Source organism: Scyliorhinus torazame, chromosome 2, assembly GCF_047496885.1.
Source record: "Scyliorhinus torazame isolate Kashiwa2021f chromosome 2, sScyTor2.1, whole genome shotgun sequence".
NCBI classification, from domain to species: domain Eukaryota; kingdom Metazoa; phylum Chordata; class Chondrichthyes; order Carcharhiniformes; family Scyliorhinidae; genus Scyliorhinus; species Scyliorhinus torazame.
In genome coordinates, this window is record NC_092708.1 from 213,748,356 (window position 1) to 213,770,530 (window position 22,175).

The following is a 22,175-nucleotide window of genomic DNA, read 5'->3' on the forward strand; positions in this document are numbered from 1 at the left end:
GCAGCCACAGTCCCCCGTCACATCCGAGCCAGGACACCACTACCCAGGACACCACTACCCAGGACACCACTACCCAGGGCACCCCTACCCGGGACAGCACTGCCCAGGACACCCCTACCCGGGACAGCACTACCCAGGAAGACGAAATACCGGACAGTGACTCAGAGTGGATGGGTGGAGACGAACCCCCACCCCAAAGTGCCATGGACTCAGAGTGGGACGAAGAGCACGACACAACGCCACTGCTGTCACCAACACCCTCCAGCATCGCAGAAACACTCACCTCGGTTGGGCACTTTAGTGATGAGGCGTCTGGTACACTCACTGGTGCGCACAACACAGCCGTCCCGGTACAGCAGGTGGAGGTAGGAGCAGCAGAGGGGCCGGGCGGTCGGAGGGCAGCCCAGCCCAAGCGAACATATGCCGCCCAGATGGATCCCGGGTTCCTGGAGTTACCACACCCACCCATAGATCCAATGCAACCACCGACCCGGAGACGAGTGAAGAGGATGACGGCCGGCTTGCGGCGGCTGCAGTCGCAGGTGGAGGAGTCCACCCGCGTCCAGGAGCTGGAAGTGGTGCTGGTCATGCGTGCCACCCAGGCCGACACCGCACGGGTGGCATCCGCGGTGGAGGCAATGGGTGCGACGGTGTCAGACATGGGGAACGGTTTGCGAGGCCTGGGGCTTTCCGTGCAGGCGCCGTCTGTGGCCCAGGACATGGCTGCCCTCTCACAGGAGGCCATGAGCCAGTGCCAGCGCCAGATGGCAGAGGCGCTCAACGCCATGGCCCAGTCTCAGCAGTCCATAGCCCAGTCTCTGCAGGCCATGGCCCAGTCTCAGCAGGCCATGGCCCAGTCTCTGCAGGCCATCGCTGAGGGCATCGGTACCAGTGGCCATGTGCGAGCCGGCGTCACACTGTCACAGACAGGGTTTGCCAACCCCCTGGGCTCCATGGCTGCAAACCTGCAGACCCCTGTCGATACCAGCACGGGCCTCCAGGACTGGCAGCGCCAGATGTCGGGGGGCGTCGGATGGCCAGTCCATTCGCATCCCCCACCCATGTAGAGGCCTGGGGGCCATCGGGCACCCCGAGGGAGGAGGAGGTGGTGTGGTCCGTCCCGGCTCCCCCTGTAGGGGAGGTCCCGGAACACCGCGACACCTCGGACTCCCCCCTTCCGTCCCAGGTGCATCGGGTGGGCAACGGGCAGGACAGGCTGGCAGCTCGCCATCCCAGTCGCCCGGGCCGCAGCCTGGCCCATCTAGGCCAGGACGCCCCAGGAAACGGCCGCCAAAGGGATCCCGTGTCAGAGGGCAGGAATCACAGGAGTCCACCTCCAGTTCTGCTGTACCGTCTGGGGAACCACGTAGACGTAGTTAAAGGGCCCGTAAGGCCAAACAATTAGACACTGAGTAAGTTGGCACGGGTGCAGGGCACAGATGAGTTTTAGGGGCTAGGGCACGTGCATGAACTCCTTTGGTTATTAAAGTCAATGTTACACCTACAGAAGCTGCCTTTGTGCTCTGTCCAAAGCGTGCGGGGGTGTCATGTACGTTGAGCGCAAGTGTGTGTGTGAGGGGTGGTCTTACCTCAGCCCCAGGTGAGTCTGCCCCCTTCCCCCTGGGCCGCCATCAACATCCCCCCGGGCAGAGGACGGGACCGTGCGCTGCAGTGTCACTGCCGCATGCAGGGATGGTCCGGGTGGATGGTGGTACTGTGGCCATGGGTCAGACATAGTCCAACGATGTGGAGCCAGGAGCTCACCACAGGGCGGGTTGTCATCATCCTCCATGGCCTGCAATAGACACGCGTCCACCCGCAACTGTGTGAGCCCGGCCATTGTGCCGCAGGTGGATCAGCAATGGGGGAGGGTGGTGTGCATGCGGGTGGGGTGGGTGGGGTTGGGGAGGGGGGTGAGGGTGCTGGGTGGGTGGATGGGTGGGGGGTGTGGGTGGTCGGCTGTTGCCATGGTGTGCGGTCTGTGGCCATACTACTCGATTCCCACGCCCATCTAGTCAGTGAAGCAGGCGGCTATCAGTCTGTCCCGTGCCCGCTGGGCCAGCCGGTAACGGTGGACAGCCACCCGCCTGTGTCTAGCCCGTTTGCCCTGACCATTGCCCCCATCCCCCTCATCTGGGGAGGACTGCGCCTCTTCCTGCTGCTCCTCCACTCCGCCCTCCTCTGCCTGCGGCACATCGCCCCTCTGTTGGGCTATGTTGTGCAGGACGCAGCACACCACAATGATGCGGCCGATCCTATCTGACCGATACTGGAGAGGCCCCCAGAGAGGTCCAGGCACCTGAAACGCATCTTCAGCACGCCAAAGCACCTCTCTATCACTCCCTTTGTCGCTACATGGGCATCATTGTAGCGGTTCTCCGCCTCATTACGTGGCCTCGGTACAGGCGTCATCAGCCACGATCGCAATGGGTAGCCCCTGTCGCCCAGCAACCAGCCCCTCAGCCGGGGATGGCGTCCCTCGTACATGCCGAGGATGGATGACCGCGACAACACGTATGAGTCGTGTACACTGACTGGGTAATGTGCGCAGACGTGCAGGATCATCATGCGGTGGTCGCAGACCACCTGTATGTTCATCGAATAGGTCCCCTTCCCATTGGTGAACACGGCCCTGTTATCTGCAGGTGGCCGCACGGCGACGTGCATCCCATCGATCGCGCCCTGGACCATGGGGAACCCGGCCACGGCAGAGAAGCCCACGGCCTGGGCATCTTGGCTGGCCCGGTCCACAGGGAAGCGGATGTAGCGGTGCGCCATGGCATATAGGGCATCTGTCACTGCCCGGATGCACCGATGCACCGATGTCGGCGATATGCCGGACAGGTCCCCACTCGGTTCCTGGAATGACCCCGTTGCATAAACGTTCAGGGCAACCGTAACCTTGACGGACACGAGGAGAGGGTGTCCCCCACCAGTGCCACGCGGTGACAGGTGTGCCAGCAGGTGGCAGATGTGTGCCACGGTTTCCCGCCTCATCCGGAGTCTCCTCCTGCATTCCCGGTCCGTGAGGTCCTGGTATGACTGCCGGGGCCGGTACACACGGGGCGCCCTCGGGTGCCTCCGTTGCCGTGGGGCCGCGACGTCCTCCTCCACTTCCTCGTCCTGTCAATCAGGTGTCCCTCCAGCCTGGGCGGCTGCCGCCTACCCCTCTGTGGCAGGCTGCGCCGCCTCTCTGGCACGCTCCTCCTCCTCCTCATCCAGGGCAACATGGACATTAGCGGCTGCCGCCATGGCGGCCAACATCGCTGGATGATCGGAAAACATGACGGCCTGGTGGGGTGGGGGGTGGGGGGGAACGACGACATGTCATCATTACCCATATCCCCTCCTTCCCCCCAGCCAAGTGGCATGGACCGCATGGGTCCAACTGTTGGAGGCTGGCACCTGGCCAGGTGGACCAACTCACTTGCCCCCCCATCCTCCTCCCCGGCACGGACCCATACCTCCTCCCCGGCACAGACCCTCCATCCCCCTCCCCGGCACGGACCCCCCCCCATCCCCCTCCCCGGCACGGACCCCCCATCCCCCTCCCCGGCACGGACCCCCCCCATCCGCCTCCCCGGCACGGACCCCAACCTCCTCCCCGGCACGGACCACCCATCCCCCTCCCCGGCACGGGCCCCCCCCCCCATTCCCCTCCCCGGCACGGACCCCCCATCCTCCTCCCCGGCACGGACCCCCCTCCCGGCACTCCCCCGGAGCCCAGCCCACTCTAACCACCCCCCCTGCCGCACACACACACACGCACAACCCGAGACACACCTCTCCCCACACATTCAGACTGCGGCCACGCCATCGCCTGCCCAGCGGCCAACCCCCCAGGCCGTCACTCACTTCCACGCTGGTCGACGTGAACCTGGAGCACAGGTTCACGCCGATGAAAAGGAGGTTTGATTTACATCGATGTGAACGGTCATCACGTCGATGGGACTTCGGCCCATCCGGAAGGGAGAATATCGGCAGGCCGAAAATCGGCTGCCTTGCGCAGACCCGTGCCATTTTCCGACGTCAGCGGCGCCATTAACGCCCCGCCAACTTTTCTCCCTTCGGAGACTTCGGCAACCGGCGGGGGCGGGATTCACAGCGGTCAACGGCCATTCTCCGACTCGCTGGGGGGTCGGAGAATGACGCCCAGAGTATCTAGTGGTGTGGTGTAATTACAATAATCTCTCCCTCAATGTCAGCAAAACTAAGGAGCTGGTCATTGACTTCAGGATGCAAAGTATCGTGTACACCCCTGACTGCATCAATGGTGCCAAGGTGGAGATGGTTGACAGCTTGAAATTCGTGAACACAGCCCAGTCCATCATGCGAAACCGCCTCCCATCCATTGACTTTGCCTACACCTCCCGCTGCTTTGGGAAAGCGGGCAGCATATTCAAAGACCCCTCCCACCCGGGTTATTCTCTCTTTCAACCTCTTCCAATTGGCAGGCGATACAAAAGTCTGAGAACGCGCACTTAGACGTTCAAAAACAGCTTCTTCCCCGTTGTTACAACTCTTGAATGACACTCTTATGGACTGAAATGATCTTTTCACACATCTTCTCTACTGATAGTAATACACTCTGTATGCTTCATCTGATACCTGTGTCTTTACCATGTGTATTTATCGTATGTCCTATGTTTTTTCACTTATGGAACAATCTGTTTGATCTATACGCAGAACAATACTTTTCACTGTACCTCAGCACAGGTGACAAAAAGTAAAATCCAATCCATTGATGTATTTTATGACACCTTGCACCCAGCTAAACTATGCAAGACAACTCTAGTACTTCTTTGTTCTGCTTTGCCTTTTCCTTTAGTAATGAGATGAACTGTGATATTTCACTGAATGTTCAATGCTGCAACCAAAAGGAGGCTGTGGCATTGACGAATGTGATATAAAATAGTTACTTTAGAGATATTAGTTCCTGTAATGTAGAGAGAGGCCAGTCTCATTCTGGTGAGTTCACAGACAAAGGATTTCAGACCGCATGGCAAAGCAAGGAAGAGGTGTGTCCACCAAAGGAGGAGAAAAGGATGCTGGGTAATAGGGGCCAGAGGAAAGGATTGGAAGTGAGCCAATCAGAATGTCTGACTAGGTCAGGAGGGGTATAGGATGACCTATGGGAATCGTGTATGTGAAACTTGATACCATTTGAATTGATTTGCAGAGATCCCTTTGTCTCTTTGTTCATTCGCTTTCCGGGGTGTAGGAGACTGGATGTGTCTTATGCCTCTGTGAAATGAATCAAGCTTGCAAGCTAAATAAAATAACTAATGCTGTACCTGCAAATCCATCTCGACTTTTATTGAGGCCAGACTGATGGGTTAAGAAATTTGGGATTTGACAATTGGTGCCGAAAACCCGGGATTTCTCAAGACGGTTCTGACCAACTGCGAAATCAGAATTAGACTGATTATGAACAGGAGGATGGGGAAAAAGGGCCCACAATGTACAGCTGGAAAATGACCGCGCATTGATTTTTCCCCTCTTCTTATCGTCTGATTAGTCTGGTCACTCGCAGTTGGTACGGAAAGATCGTCTCGACGAAATCAAAGGTCAGTCTGGGGATTAGAAATTTAATTGATGGGATTTCATATTGTTCATTCGGCTTGGGTTAGGTTTTGGGTTGATGGGACATCTAAAATGATGATTCAATTCCAAGTATAAGTGTTTTTAGGGCTGATGGGACTTCAATAGTGAAGGTTCAATCCAGTATAAGTGTTTTTAGGGCTGATGGGACTTCAGTAGTGAAGCTTCAGTCCAGTATAAGTGTTTTTATGGCTGATGGGACTTCAGTAGTGAAGGTTCAGTCCAGTATAAGTGTTTTTAAATCTGAAGGTGATTCAATTCCATGTGTGAGTGTTTTAAATCTATAGTTGATTAAGCTAAAAAAAAAAATTGTACCCTTGGACTGTAGTGGCGAAAAACGCAGTTCTGAGGACTAGTTGAGATTGTGGGGAATTGCTTGGATAAATTTCAAGACAAGAACATCCTGTCTTGAAAGCTGGATGCTGCATATTGGTTGAAGCAGAAGTCTCTCAAAGGGTTAACAGCAGCAGCCAAAGTTAAAGACGACAGACAGTGCTTCTCACTCAGGCCTTGCGATAACAGCAGCAGCCTGTAGTGTAATCGGATACCTTTCCTTTGAGTCAGTGAACTCCAGCAAAGTTACGTTTTGAATTAATTAAAGGAAACCAGTGGGTTTCTCCACCTCTTTGATAAAAGTTATTATTTTCGAAAGCAATTGATTGAAATTGCCAGAATCTTAAGTTTTACTTACTTGAAATAATGTTTATCTCATTTTATTTGTGAATTAATAGAAACTTAAAGAAGATCACTGACACCATTTTAAAAAGTGTAAATCTGGAGATGATAGTTGACTTTGCCAACATTTTTGTGAATGTAAGAAAAACTTGTTAAAAGAAAAATTGTTAAGATAAAGAATTAATTAAGTTGTAAATGTTATACAAGTTGTGTTAAGCAAATCGTAAATTTAGTTCTGAGTTGAGATCAGAGCTAAGGTTGCAAGTTGCAGTAATTCAATTTGAATTTTCAAACATTTTTAAGTTTTAAAAGAACACTGTTAGAACCTTTTCAATCGTTTTACAAAAAAAAAACGCGCAAGTAGAGACAGGAAAGTCTCGGGTCAAACAAAAGATGAGCTACGTAGTACAATGGCTGGCCTTGAATTGACAGAAAATGATTAATTCAATAATTTAAAAATGTCAGTAAAAGTTTTGACTGCACCTGTAGCATTGTCTGCACTAATTCCAGAATCACCAGAGTATAATAATTTATATCCAGTCACTGCTCCCCAGATTCCAATCATGCCAGTAACTCCAGCCCTTTTGGATGATAGTGCGGGTTCCGATTTACCATCTTCACGATCAGTAGAGAAAGAGGAGCTCTGTTCCGCAAGCCCAGTTAGCTCTAGGACCAGATCTCGGACAGCAAGAGAAGGGCTTGATCCTAACCAGAAACAATTAAGCAAACCACCTAAATCCCTCCAAACCAAGGGGAAACCACAAATTTCAGAACAAAGGGAGCTGCAACAGATTATTTTGAAGAGAAAGAACTCCCTCTAGTGACAGGGAGGGACGTCGAAGTCTTGGAAGAACCAGAGGAAATAGCTAGAGTGCCCCCTGGTGAGACTCGGGGACAGTTGCCGATTAGGAAGATACCAATCACCTGAATTATGCTAGCCACGCCGCACTTCAGCAAGCCCATGCGTTAGACGACGATAGACGGACACAGATCCTGAATGCGTTGAATAGCACATTTCAAAAGCCCATATATATTTCTGCTATCTGAGACCTTAAACCTAAGAAGACTGAAGAGCCAGAGGGATTTCTGGAGCGTTTTAATGAAATCTACCGTGGGCAGTCAGGCGACTTGCCATATCAAAATGGTCAGAATTCCCCTCAATATTGTGCTATGTTAATGCATTGCCTACCACCTTCTGTGGCTACTGCTGTGAAATGTAATAACATGAATTGGACAGAGAACGACCCTTCCCAGATGGCAAGGGCAGTCAGATTTTATTGGAAGGAGGGTGTAGGCCAGGAAGGAGGCTCAGTTACAAAGGTTAAGACTGAGTAAGTAATGAAAAAGGATGATCTGCGACCCCAACAAGCGGCAGAAATGGTAGTTTACCAGCAGGAGCCCCAATATTGTGACTTTGGGTGGGTGGATCAGCGAGGGGGAAGATATCAAACCCACCCAAAGGGACCCTCAGCTCCTTTTTATGGCCCACCGTATGCACCAACAGCTTTACAACCGCCGCCCCCTCTGAGGGGCTATTGGTCTAATGGGAGAAGAGGACGGGGCAGATATAGAGGGAACAATGCATGTTTTAATTGCGGCCGTGCCGATCACTGGCAACAGGAATGCCCCTTTAAAAGACAGGCAGCAGAAGAAGACTACCAGACCCAAAGGAGGGGGTACCCACCAAGGGGAGGACAGACGAGATACACTGACTTCTCCAAGGCAAACCCTTTCCCAACACAGGATTGACTAGCTAATTTAGTCATAAGGACTCTCCAATCGGACAGGGAACCTATTATCTCTCTGCAGATAGGAGATTAACATCACTCATTTGTAAACGACACTGGAGCAGCCATGTCTTCTGTGCAATCAGAACTTCGACTACCATTATCCGACCACACGCAGCAATTGTCGGGGTTCTAAGGACAGGTGTGTGAATATCCTATTTCTGAACCTGTGACAGTCACTTACGAGAATAAGTCTGCAGATCATCAGTTTGTAGTGACTACTGGATTGGACTGTAACTTGTTGGCCCGAGATTTACTGTGTATCTTCCAGCTACAGCTAGAGTACGGAGACGAAGGGGTAACGGTCCAATCATGGAGGATGAGGCAACAGTGCTATATTTCTATCACCCCCAGTGGTGGACGTTAGACATTGAACATTCACTGCATCACGTTACCCTGGCCTATGACAGAACCGGACAAAACAGGGAGTTGGAGGACAAATACCGGCCATTAATTGGGACCGAATGGCCAGTCAAGGTTACAGCCACAGTCACGGGAAAAGAAGGTACAGCCGATTTTGTTACAATATCACCACATTTATGGCCACAGTCAGCTTCGGTAAGCCCTCATATTACACGTCAGGTCCACGACCAGTACCATGCCAGGGATCTGGGGCAAATGGTAAGGAGGGCAGTGGATCATTTGGATCCAACAGAGTACGCACTTCAAGTCATGCCGGACGGCACTGCCATAAAATATTTTGAGGTCCCTGAAACAATTAACACTCGACTGCAGCATCACTGGGAACATGATGTTTTGGAATATGTCAATCCACAGGTCTGGGCGAAATACCCATCACAAGTGGGAAAGACAAATGTTACACCTATAAAGGTAACGATTAAGGATCATGTAAAGCTACCTTCCATTCAGCAATACCCCCTGAAATCCCAAGCTGCTCCGTCTATAGACAAATTAATTCAAGAGCTGTTGCAACAGGGTATTTTGGTCCCTTGCCAATCAGAATGTAACACCCCCATACTTGCTGTGCCTAAACCAGCCAAACCAGACCAGTGCCGATTAGTACAGGATTTACGTTCAATCAATGCCATCGCATAGCCGTTACATGCTCCCACCCTCCAACAGGATATTACGGTGTATAGCTCCCACTCGGTCATCGCACTACTGAGGCAACTGCAGACTCAGCATCTTACCGCAGCTCGTCAGAATAGGTATGAGGTATACCTTTTGAACAATCCACGTCTGACATTTAAACACTGTACCACTATCAATCCAGCCTGTTTTCTTAGTGGTCCCCCTGTCCATGAAGACGCACCTGGCCACGACTGTTTAGCCTTGATTCAGGAAACTACCACAATAAGGGACGATTTGAGTGACATTTCGTCAGTCAACCTGACATGATTATGTGTGGTCAAATATCACACCGGGGTTTAGTTAATGACCTACTGCAGGCCCTTCTTATGCCCGCGCAGATTTCCATTATTAAATGCGCTGCCCACACAAATGGTAAGACCCCAGTTGACGTTGGTAATGAACAAGCAGATTGTGCAGCGCGGACAGCCGCGTAAATTCAGCAAGTGATGGTGCCTAAAATGTTAAGTCAGACTAAACGATCTACTATAAATATGTCTGCTTCTGACAAGTCAATGCCAACCATCCAAGACGTCATAAGATTACAGGAGGACGCTCCTGAGAGTGATAAACAAATGTGGAAACGGTTAGGTTGTACATATGATTCTGTTTCCTCTTTATGGACCACGCCAGCTCATCAGACTTGTATGTCTGATGTACTGGCTTTATGGGTCATCGAATGTGTACACTTTGCAACTCATTGTGGGGCTCGGGGGACTAGTGATTTGTTGCTGGACACTTGGTGGCACCCTAAAATGCAGGGGTTGGCCCAGAGTATCAGTAATCGGTGTTTGATTTGTCAGCAATATAACACCGGCAAAGGTATCCCTTGTGGGATGGGGCAAACCCCATTGCCCAGTGGTCCCTTTGAGATGCTCCAAATGGATTACATTGAGTTGGAAAGGTGTCAATGTTATAAATATGTTTTGGTCATTGTGGATGGGTTCAGCAGATGGGTTGAGGCGTATCCGACTACCGATAATAAAGCTGCTACTGTGGTTAAAGTTCTGATGCAGGAAATCATTCCCCGGTACAGTAGACCAGCTCAGTTGAGTTCTGATAACGGACCTTACTTTCTTGGACAGATTAACCTGCCTCCCTTCTCCAGTGCTATTTTACAGGTGTGGAGCATGATGGGGTGGCTACGCACCGTCTGTGTGATATTTGGCCTCACCTCGCTTGGAGTGTTATTGGCAACGGACATAGAAAAGGGGAATATTATCTACATTTGTAACCCCAACCAAGCTACAAGGACAGTTCAGTTATGCAAAGGTGATGTTCTTCGCTGCCCCTATATACGAAGACATGGTATCGACTCATGGAAGGTCGTCAAAGTTAAGGAGAATGCAGGAGTCATGAAGCAATTGCACCGGTCCCGGCGATGGGAAGGGAACATTATATGGACATTGCCTTGTTTTTGGAGTACATGTAAATTTGATTTTGGATGTGTTAAGATTGGTGCAATAAAGGTAACATCAGGCCGTCAGGAGAGCGTAGGAAGAGATTGTGAGAGAGAGAGAGGCACGAGAGAAAGGACGGGGCGTGTGAGAAGGGAAGTACAGCTAGAACGTAGGTTATCGGGAGATACACTTAATTTAGCTAAAGGCCAAACTGAGGAAAATCTGGGTAGTATGAATCACTTCTACTAGATTTACCACCGCTTGTATGGCCACGGACGGGTTGTCTGCTACCCGAACCCCGCAGCGGTGTCTAGGTTATTTTCTGTTTCACCGCTTTGGGGCACTCCCCAAACGGTGGTTCATTGTCAGCGTTCCTAGCCACCGCCTGAGCAAGTCACTCTTCCTTACAATCCGGATTCAGCACCACCGGCTATTTGCCTTCCCCTTCCTCGGGATAATTCCCATTCACAGTATGATAGGCTGCAACGGTGGAGGGCATATATACCTAGCCACTTCACTCCCAATAGGGATTCCCGGTCGTACGAGAATTGTTTCAGCAGTGAAGGATACGGCTGTTTGCTGGTAGAGGTGGAAACGAATATTACATGTCTGTTCCCCACCTGTACGGACAGGAGGTGCCATATCACCCAGGCGTCTGGCCAATGCGTTTGTTACACCACTTGCGTTCCATTGAACGCCGGCCTCCAGCTCCTTTGTGGCTGGGGGAATGTCTCTCATATCACTGTTGGGACGAGGGCTTTCCGCATTGCTAGGCGGCCCGAATGGGCATTTCGAAGCTAGATAAACTGGGAGGTGTGAGGGGTTCCTTGGCTGTCAACAATAGGAATTATTTTATTTGTGGCCTTACCATCTTGGGAAATGAAACCTTGGGAGCCCTCGGGGCAATAACCAAGGAATTGTCTCAGCTACAGTTGTTTGCAATGCAGAACCGGTATGCTCTTGACTATCTTCTGGCCCGTGAGGGTGGGGTATGCGCCATAGTGCAGGGCAAGTGTATCATGGGAGTTCAGGACTTGACCGCTAACATCACTAAATTTATGGATCACATACGGGATCACCTGGACGGAATGCAGGATCCTGGCGCTTGGGGTAACTGGGGATTTGGAGGTTGGAAGGACTGGTTGATAAATATGGTCATGTATTTAGTGGTGGCTATCGGCTGCATCTTTGTGGGCCCAGCCATCCTTAAATGTGTGATGGGTAGAATGCGGGTTACACTGGAACAGATCAACGACCCTAAAATCTTAGCTGTCAAAATCCATGAGGGTGCAGCAGATGAAGGGGGGCTACGCCAGGAATTGGAAATGCAGTGACAGATCTTTTTAGATGAGGAACCGTAGCTATGGATTGGATAGTTCGGTTATCATGAAATGATAAAAGGAGGGAATGACGAATGTGATATAAAATAGTTACTTTAGAGATATTAGTTCCTGTAATGTAGATAGGCCAGTCTCATTCTGGTGAGTTCACAGACAAAGGATTTCAGACCGCATGGCAAAGCAAGGAAGAGGTGTGTCCACCAAAGGAGGAGAAAAGGATGCTGGGTAATAGGGGCCAGAGGAAGGGATTGGAAGTGAGCCAATCAGAATGTCTGACTAGGTCAGGAGGGGTATAGGATGACCTATGGGAATCGTGTATGTGAAACTTGATACCATTTGAATTGATTTGCAGAGATCCCTTTGTCTCTTTGTTCATTCGCTTTCCGGGGTGTAGGAGACTGGATGTGTCTTATGCCTCTGTGAAATGAATCAAGCTTGCAAGCTAAATAAAATAACTAATGCTGTACCTGCAAATCCATCTCGACTTTTATTGAGGCCAGACTGACGGGTAAAGAAATTTGGGATTTGACAGCATAAGAATTATGGCCAAAGGCAGTGCTGTCCATTCCCTGGTATGAAGCTCAAGTTTTGACTGCAGCAGCTGATACAGCTCAAGACAACCTCCTGGATGAAGCATTAACGCCTCATTAATTACTGTAAGAAGTCTTCCAACACTAGGTTAAAGTCCAACAGGTATATTTGGAATCATTGACTTTTGTAGCGCAGCTCCTTCATCAGGTGAGTGAGCACCTACTAAAGGTGTCACTCACATGATGAAGAGGCTGCGCTCCGAAAACTAGTGATTCTAAATAAACCTGTTGGACTTTAACCTGGTGTTGTAAGACTTTTTACTGTGCACACCCCAGTCCAATGCCGGCATCTCTACATCATCATGAGTTACTCACAGTGAAGCTGAAGTAAAAGTGCTCAGTGAATACCCACACCCATGTTCTCCTGTGCAATGCCTCCTCTATCTTGTTGCAACCATTACTACTCTTTTCTGCTTCCCTTTAACCTCAAGACCTGAAGGCAGCCCTACCATATCTGCCTTAACTTCTGTCAAATTGCAGTTTATTAAGCTGTAAATAACAGTGCAACACTGGCAAAATAGTTTGTTCAGCAGTGAAAGCCAGCTTTCCAGAGTCAAAGAACAAATCAAAGGTCACCCAGACATTAATCAGAAACTAACCTCTAAGAACTCCATGATCCATTTAAATAATCCTGGAGTCCACCTCCAATTTGTATTAAAGCTTAGCACTGAGTATTTAGACCATTCTGTCCAACATAGATCAGGCAGTCCTTCCTCCAACATCATGAGTTCCTGGGCAAGTTTAGAAAGCAGTACACCAAAATTGAAAAAGATCTATCCAACAAGTACCAAATTCTAATTATTCAGTATTTTCCATTGTAGTGTTTTGGAAGCCAACAGGTGGCACACTTGAAATGACCTGGTACTCCTTGCCCACCATATCGGGAACCTATGCATCTCTTCAGCACACAAAAAACAGGCACAACAAAGTCGAATTTTCAGCCTCAGCGTTAAACTAACGTTGGGTATTTTCTAATGGACATCATCCCAATTCTTCACTGTAGGGATTCGATGATTAGCGATGGAAATCTGCCATTCTTACCTGGTCTAGCTAACATGTGACTCTCAACCCACAACAATGTGATTGACTCTTAGCTGCCCTCTGAAAGGGCCTAACAAGTCCGATAGTTGCATTCAACTGCCACGAAGAAAACACAAAAAAGGAATGAAACCGGACAGACCTCCCGGCATCAACCCAGGCATCGGAAACGATAAGGCAGCCCTCTACACCTTGCAAAACCCTCCTTACTAACATCTGGGGGCTTGTGTCAAAATTAGGAGGGCTATCTGACAGACTAGTCAAGCAACAGCCTGACATAGTCATACTCACGGCATCATACCTTTACAGATAATGTCCCAGACACCACCATCACTAATCCGGGGTATATATTTTCTCACCAAAGGTCAGATCCAGCAGAGGTGCAGTGGTATACAGTCAGAAGGGAGTCCTTAACATCAACTTTGGACCCCATGAAGTCTCATGGTATCAGGTCAAACATGGGTAGTGAAACCTTCTGCTGATTACCACGTACTATCTCCCCTCGGCTGATGAGTCGGTACTCCTCCATGTTGAACACTACTTGAAGGATGCAGAGTGTGGTAAGGGCGCAGAATATACTCCGGGTGGGTGACATCAATGTCCATTACCAAGAGTGGCTCGGGAATACCACCACAGACTGAGCTGGCCGGATTCCAAAGGACACAGCTGCTAGACTGGGACAGCAGCAGGTGATAAGGGAAACCAACAAGAGGGAGAAACATACTTGGCTTCATCCTCACCAACCTCCCTGCATCTGTCCATGCCAAGGTGGACTTACATTTTTTGGAGACCCACACTCTCCCGCTTTGCGGGGCACATCACACCCCACCCTCTGGTAACATGGCAGCCCAACACAAATAACGTTAAGCGCTGCCCTCAATGCCAAGCCCTACCCCAATGACATCAATGTCCTCCTGACCCACCCTCAGCTCACACAACACAAGCCACAAAAACCTAAAATACTGAACTATTTTAGTGCTCTAACTTATGAGAACAAGCCTGATCTGCCTTCGGTTTAGAACCGCTTTGCCTTGTTGAACCCGCGTGCCGATGCGCCAGCTCCACTCCAATGTCCTGATAGATTCAGACCTGTTCCCCTCTCTTTCGCGGTTCCGCTTCTCTGTGGCCCACCGCAGAATTTTCTCCTTCTCCACAAACCTATCGAGCCTCACCTTATGCTAGGGACTTGTGCGCTCTATCCACTTCTGGGGTCTTGTCCAGTAGCCCCCCATCCCCGCTACCAGCATCCTTGAGACGTATTGTGTGGCACTCGTGCGTTCCACACCTTCAGGCAAGCTAACAATACGCAGTTTTTTCCTTCTGGATCTATTCTCCTGCTCCTCTACCTTTGCCCTTCGTGACTTGCAAAGGTCCCCCAGGAGCCCCACACCTCTGCCTCCAACGCCACCACCCAATCACTGTGGTCGGAAACCTCCTCACGGATCTGCGACCCGTCTCTCCAAGCACTTCTCGACTCTCTCCATCAATTCTTTCAAGGGTGCTTTCGCTCCCTCGATGGCTTTCAACCGACCTTCCTGCATCTCTTTTTGCAGCTGGCGGAACTCCTCTAATGAATGCCATCAGCTGCTCCATCTGGGGTTTTCCAGCTTGCGACAAACCTTCCCCCTCCGCCATCTTTCCAATTGTTGCTGCGACTCAGTTCTCCTCCAGTTCCTTGGCCAGGTATTTAACTTTCTTCTGCTGGGTCTGATAATCAGCAGGCATTCCACTCCCGGGGGAAACATCTCCTCCACACCTCCAGCTACACTTTCCTGTCAAAACACCCCCGCTTTCAGGTAAAAAGAGCTAAAATCAATGCCTTTGAGCCAGAGCTGCTCTGTGTGCAACCACTCACTCCATGGCTGCCACCAGAAGTTCGGCTGATATCAGATTGACCGCCTCTATATCTCCTCGAATTTTAATTTCCATTTTTTACACTGTCCCACAGTGAGAATTACTTCTAATTATGTTAGTACAATGTGAAGGTGCTTCAACAAACGTTGATGGTGGAATCCTGATTGAATGCATCTATAAGGTAGCATAAGTTTTCAAATGCAATTCACAAATGTACAATATTCAGTGCAAGGGGTGGTCAATAGAATTTAAAACATTTAAGCAAATCAAGTAGGTATGTAACTGGGAAATCAAAATTCATGGGGCAAATGGTATGATGAATGTACAGTGGTTATACACAACAGAAGGGGCAAAATTAGTTGGGTACATCCCTATTTCAGGACATTTCAACCACCATCATCCAATCTAGGGGCTGTTTAGCACAGGGCTAAATCGCTGGCTTTGAAAGCAGACCAAAGCAGGCCAGCAGCATGGTACAATTCCCGTTACAGCCTCCCCGAACAGGTGCTGGAATGTGGCGACTAGGGGCTTTTCATAGTAACTTCATGAAGCCTACTTGTGACAATAAGTGATTTTCATTTTTCAATTGTGTGATAACTTTGTTCAAAACTCCAAGTTACAAGAAGATTATTTAAAATTGGAGTTTAACTGTCTTTCACTATGGTTCTTCTTTGATGAAGTCGTTTGCCCTACTTGAATTCAGTTCTGCAAGCACAAACTATCCTGTAGTATTGTACCTCTAAGGTCACTCTGTATGTGAGCATCAGAGTATTAATAAGTGGCATGCACAAGGCAGTCCTCAGTTCAGCAGAGACTTCAGGGTGAGTGCAACAAAATTTTGCCACAATGCTTTGCTGTTCCTAATGTGATGTTCACCACTCTGCTGGGGTAGATCGGTTTCAACCTCCATCTTCATGCTGAGCTGGTCTTCAAGGACAGCACCGTCCTGTTGGACCCATGGACTCTCCTGTGTCACCAGGTCTGATCAGTACTGCACCTGGGCTTGGTGAGAACAGGGGTCTCCTTGCCCCCAGTACCACACACCAGTGTCTATCTGTACAGGGCTGTGCGGACTCATAAAGCCACTGCAACAAAGGCCTCAAGTTCAACTACTTGCTTGTGCACAATTAATGAGTTTCCAAGTGCAGAATCTGGCATGGGACCCTGCTATTCTGGTCGTAAGCACAAGCGCTGTTGGAGCCGGCCACCACAGCACTTAATCTCAAAATGGGAGAATTCCACCCGAAGGCAGTGATGGGCTCTAGGGGCGGGATTCTCCGCAATCGGTGCGATGTTCGTCGACCGGCGCCAAAAATGGCTCGAATCAGTCCGGCATCGCGCCGCCCCAAAGGTGCGGAATTCTCCGCATCTTGAGGGGCCGAGCCCTCACCATGAGGGGCTAGGCCCGCGCTGGACTGATTTCCGCCGCGCCAGCTGGCGGGAAAGGCCTTTGGTGCCCCGCCAGCTTGCGCGGAAATGACTTTGCCGTGCGGCACATGCGCGGGAGTGTCAGCGGTCGCTCACGGCATTCCCGCACATGCGCAGTGGAGGGGGTCTCTTCCGCCTCTGCCATAGTGGAGACCATGGCGAAGGCGGAAGGAAAAGAGTGCCCCCCACGGCACAGGCCCGCCCGCGGATCGGTGGGCCCCGATCGCGGGCCAGGCCACCGTAGGGGCACACCCCGGGGCCAGATCGCCCCGCGACCCCCCCAGGACCCCGAAGTCCGCCCGCGCCGCCTTGTCCCGCCAGTAAGAGAGGTGGTTTGATTCTCGCTGGCGGGACAGGCATTCCAGCAGCGGGACTTCGGCCCATCACGGGCCGGAGAATCGCCGGGGGGGGGGGGGCCGCCAACCGGCGCGGCGCGATTCCCACCCCCGCCGAATATCCGGTGCCGGAGAATTCGGCAACCGGCGGGGGTGGGATTCACGCCAGCCCCCGGCCATTCTCCGACCCGGCGGGGGTCTCCGGGATTCTGCAATTTCTCTGTACCTAAATCTCTGAGCCATCTGCAATGCTATGTTCAATTTGGAGCATCATATATTCACAAGTATAGTAATACTGGTGTGTTCATAGTGGGGAAGTATCAACATTTTGTTTCTATTTACGCGAAGAGAGGTCCAAGTCTTCAAAGAATTTAAAGGCATGGCTAATTTGAATTTAATCAAGTTATTCCAATTCAGCAATGACTGATGGTTAAATGGGTAGTAAATTACTAAACGCCAAGCTATTGCAAAATTAAAGGGTAATATTTCTGATTTGCGCTAGTGTGGAGTTCTTTACTGGCTCTGAAATTGATTTAAGGGGCGAAATTCTCCCCCAACGGCGCGATATCCGCCGACTGGCGCCCAAAACGGCGCCAATCAGACGGGCATCGTGCCGCCCCAAAGGTGCGGAATGCTCCGCATCTTTGGGGGCCGAGCCCCGACATTGAGAGGCTAGGCCGGCGCCGGAGGGATTTCCGCCCCGCCAGCTGGCGGAAACGGCGTTTGTTGCCCCGCCAGCTGGCGCGGAAATGACATCCCCGGGCAGCGCATGCGCGGGAGTGTCAGCGGCCGCTGAGTTTCCCGCGCATGCGCAGTGGGGAGAGTCTCTTCCACCTCCGCCATGGTGGAGGCCGTAGCGGAGGCGGAAGGGAGAGTGCCCCCACGGCACAGGCCCGCCCGCGAATCGGTGGGCCCCGATCGCGGGCCAGGCCACCATGGGGCACCCCCCGGGGTCAGATCGCCCCGCGCCCCCCCCCCCAGGACCCCGGAGCCCGCACACGCCGCCTTGTCCCGCCGGTAAATACCTACTTTAATTTACGCCGGCGGGACAGGCAATTTCTCGGCGGGACTTCGGCCCATCCGGGCCGGAGAATTGAGCGGGGGGGCCCGCCAACCGACGCGGCCCGATTCCCGCCCCCGCCCAATCTCCGGTACCGGAGACTTCGGCAACCGGCGGGGGCGGGATTCACGGCGGCCAACGGCCATTCTCCGACCCGGTGGGGGGTCGAGAATGACGCCCTAGGCCACCATGGGGGCACCCCCCGTGGACAGATCGCCCCGCGCCCCCCCCAGGACCTCGGAGCCCGCCCACGCCGCCTTGTCCCGCCGGTAAGAAAGGTACTTTCATTTACACCGGCGGGACAGGCAATTTATCGGCGGGACTTCGGCCCATCCGGGCCGGAAAACCGAGCGGGAGGGCCCGCCAACCGGCGCGGCCCGATTCCCGCCACCGCCGGATATCCGGTACCGGAGACTTCGGCAACCGGCGGGGGCGGGATTCACGGCGGCCAACGGCCATTCTCCGACCCGCTGGGGGGTCGGAGAATGACGCCCAAGATTACAAAAGTAACTCCTTAGATTACTCCATAGTCTATATTCCCCATGATTATGTACACAAGTCTCCCTCTGAAACTGGTATCTAGGAAGTACATGAGTGTTGGTAGCATATAAGTAGAGATGAATTGTGATAGTTTGACCACAATTTGTAAATATTAACAAGACCGCTGCCTATTTTCAAGAGGAAATCCAGCCACCAAAGTAGATCTGAAAATTGAAATTGATGGACTACCAGCCACAATTTTGTGGGTCAATCATCAATATAGTTACAGTAGTGCTACCACACAATTTTCAGGCACAAATGGGGTGGGAAGGAAAGAAAATTACCCCAATGAAATATACAATTGGCCTGAGTGTGAAAGAGAGAAAAAACAAATTAGTCAGTTTGTGCAGCTCCATTGCTGTCCAGTGAGGATAAGATTAGTCTCAGCTGTGAGGCTTTGCTCCAATCACATCCTATCCTGGTTCCATTCCCACTTTTAAGAATAGCTATTTGAGTGCTGCTGCCATTTGTGGAAATTTATCTCAACATGATTCACTACATTCAGGAGAGGGGAAGAAATAAAATACTGTTCCTGAAACAAGAAGCTCTTCAAAAGGGCAAGGATCATTTCATTTTATTTCCAAACACAATTACCTCAGAGTTCATTCCACGCTTTCTTTTCACTTCAGATGGAATGTAATCAACAAGGAGGTCACGAGGATACTAAATATTCAAAAGTAATAAGACTTTTTAATTACAATGAGGAGACGGTTGAGAAAACCTGATACAATAAAGATCTTTAGTCACATAATGAGTTATTGTAATGGTTATATTTCCGCTGACTCCCTTATCACAAATTCTTCCAGTTATTTCTAGAATTTTGCCTCAGCAGTTAAACAGGGAAAAGTTCAAATGTTAACCAACGTCTCGAATATTGGTCTATCCAGTTTGTTAAATATTGTTCAGCATGTCTATAATTCTAAATGTAAAATAATTAGAATTACAGGTCAAAGAACAGAGTACCCTACTTTACATTTTAATTTTAAATTAATTCAACCTCAGAATTGTTCTTAAAAAAATGCAAGTCATTTTCAATTTGACAATCTTCGCAGAACTTCTTCCTTAGGGTTATCCCACCCACTGTTTGCTACCTCAAGGCAGTGGGTTAGCAAGAGGTATCTTCCAAATAAAGTTTAACAAGAAATCACACATTTCAATGCAGTCAACATCTTAACTTAAAAGTTGTTTTATTTTCATTGAATGTTCATGATATGGAATTCCTCTAAACAGACCGATAGATACACCATTTAATCATTTTTCTTTTCAAAAACACTATCAGGAATGCTCAGCTTGACTCTGTTATTTCTATAAGCCCAGATAACTAAGGTCCAGTAAAATGAATGTACAACTGAATGGCAATCATAAATCTGAAACTCTACTTGAACTTTTTTGAAATGGTCACTAATAACAGGGCAGCACAGTGGTTAGCACTGTTGCTTCACAGCTCCAGGGTCCCAGGTTCGATTCCCAGCTTGGGTCACTTTCTGTGAGGAGGCTGCACATTCTCCCCGTGTCTGCGTGGGTTTCCTCAAGGTGCTCCGGTTTCCTCCCACAGTCCAAAGATGTTCAGGTTAGATGGATTGGCCATGCTAAATTGTCCTTAGTGTCCAAAAAGGTTAGGTGAGGTTACTGGGTTATGGGGATAGGGTGGAGGTATGGGTAGAAGTAGAGTGCTCTTTCCAAGGGCCGGTGCAGACTCGATGAGCCGAATGGTCTCCTTCTGCACTGTAAGTTCTAAGAATCTATGATAGATTGGGCACAGTGGTTACCACTGCTGCCTCACAGCGCCAGGGACCCGAGTTCAATTCCGGCCTTGGGTGACTGTGTGGAGTTTGCACTTCTCCCCGTCTCTGCGTCGGTTTCCTCCGGGTGCTCCGGTTTCCTCCCACAATCCAATGATGTGCAGGATAGGTGGATTGGCCAAGCTAAATTGCCACTTAGTGTCCAAAAGATTAGTTGGGCTTACTGGGTTATGGGGATAAGGTGGAGGTGTGGGCTTATTTAGGATGCTCTTTCCAAGGGCCGGTGCAGACTTGATGGGCCCAATGGCCTCCTTCTGTGCTGTGGGGATTCTATAAAACTTAGGAATGTTGTCATATGGAGTTCCAGAAGGCACAGAGGGCTGTAGAGGAGCAGAGAGATTATGGAGTACAAATATACAAACATCAATGGTCAATAGACAGGCTTAAAAGGCAATCAAAAATGATTAGAATTAAAAGGAAAATAAATATGCATCAGTTGGAACCTTTGATATATTCTATGGAGTATTGGGTTCAGTTTTGAAAATTGAACTTCAGACAGGTGTGGAGCTCAGATTCACCAGAATGATACAGGAACAGGGCAAAATGGTGCCATCGGTGTTGGGGGGTTGTTCCTGGGCTGAGGGGGGGCGAGGGGCTCAGCACCCTTGGGTCCTACAGGTCACCCTCCATATTGTTTATACCTATAACAGAGGCAGCTTCAGCTGCTGCCTGTCTGTCCCACCAAACATCCCCAGGGCAGAGTTCTGTCCATGGTGATATGGTGCAGGTCACTTTAACTCTCTTTGATGTGAGCAACCTCTGGCTGCACAGCTGAAGGCTATTGCCAATCGGGAATTGGCATTGTTAGTTATATGAGCACTTCACAGCTCTCGAGATTGGAATTTTTTTTTAAAATATTCTGTTGGAGGTATATTCAAATATATATATATAAAGAAAAGAAACGAGCAAACAGCAACAGCAACAGTTAATACACAATTAACACTCGTCCTTCTTACAACCCCCTCCACCTCCTTTTTAACACCCAGCCCAATCCCCCCCGCCCCCCCCCCGCCCCCCGGCAAAAATGATGTGTAGTGCTCCTTAAAGAAGTCAATGAACAGCCTCCAACTTGAGGAGAACCCCTCCTCTACCACTCTTATTGCGAACTTGATTTTTTTCTAGGTGGGGGAACTCTGCCAAGTCGCTCACTCATGCCCCCACTTTCGACAGCTCCGTGTCCCACCAGCACAGCAAGATCCGCCTCTGGGCTATCAGGGAAGATCAGGCTACCATGTCAGCCTCTCTCACCACCTGCTCTCCCGGATCCTCAGACATCCCAAATATCGCCGCCCATGGGCTCAGAGCCACCTCATCTCCCAGAATCTTCAACATTATGTTGGCAAACTTGTTCCAGAACCCCTCCAACCTCGGACATACCCAAAATATATGGACATGGTTCACCGGTCTCCCTGCACACCACCAACACCTATCTTACACCCTGGAAAAAAGCGGCTCATCCTAGACCCCATCATATGAGCCATATGCATCACCTTAAACTGTATGAGACTCAGTCTTGCACATGACGAGGACAATTTTATCCTCCAGAGCCACACACACCACAGCTTGCATCGCCCTCCCAACTCCTCCTCACACTTACGCTGGACCTCGTCCACCGGGGGACCCTCCCTCTTCATCA

General features: G+C 50.3%; 1 protein-coding gene across 2 annotated transcripts in view; it reads right to left on the reverse strand.

Moving 5' to 3' along the window:
- Positions 1–22,175, reverse strand: part of LOC140395520 (uncharacterized) — a 1,079,902-nt gene that overhangs the window by 1,007,848 nt on the left and 49,879 nt on the right. Inside the window, exon 3 of one of the 2 annotated variants that reach the window (XM_072483429.1) lies at positions 19,332–20,859. In XM_072483429.1, coding sequence (XP_072339530.1) covers positions 19,332–19,343 — 12 coding nt within the window. In that variant the 5' untranslated portion in view covers positions 19,344–20,859. Of the gene's footprint in view, positions 1–19,331; positions 21,404–22,175 lie in introns of those variants that run through there. The other variant, XM_072483418.1, reaches the window with a different exon arrangement.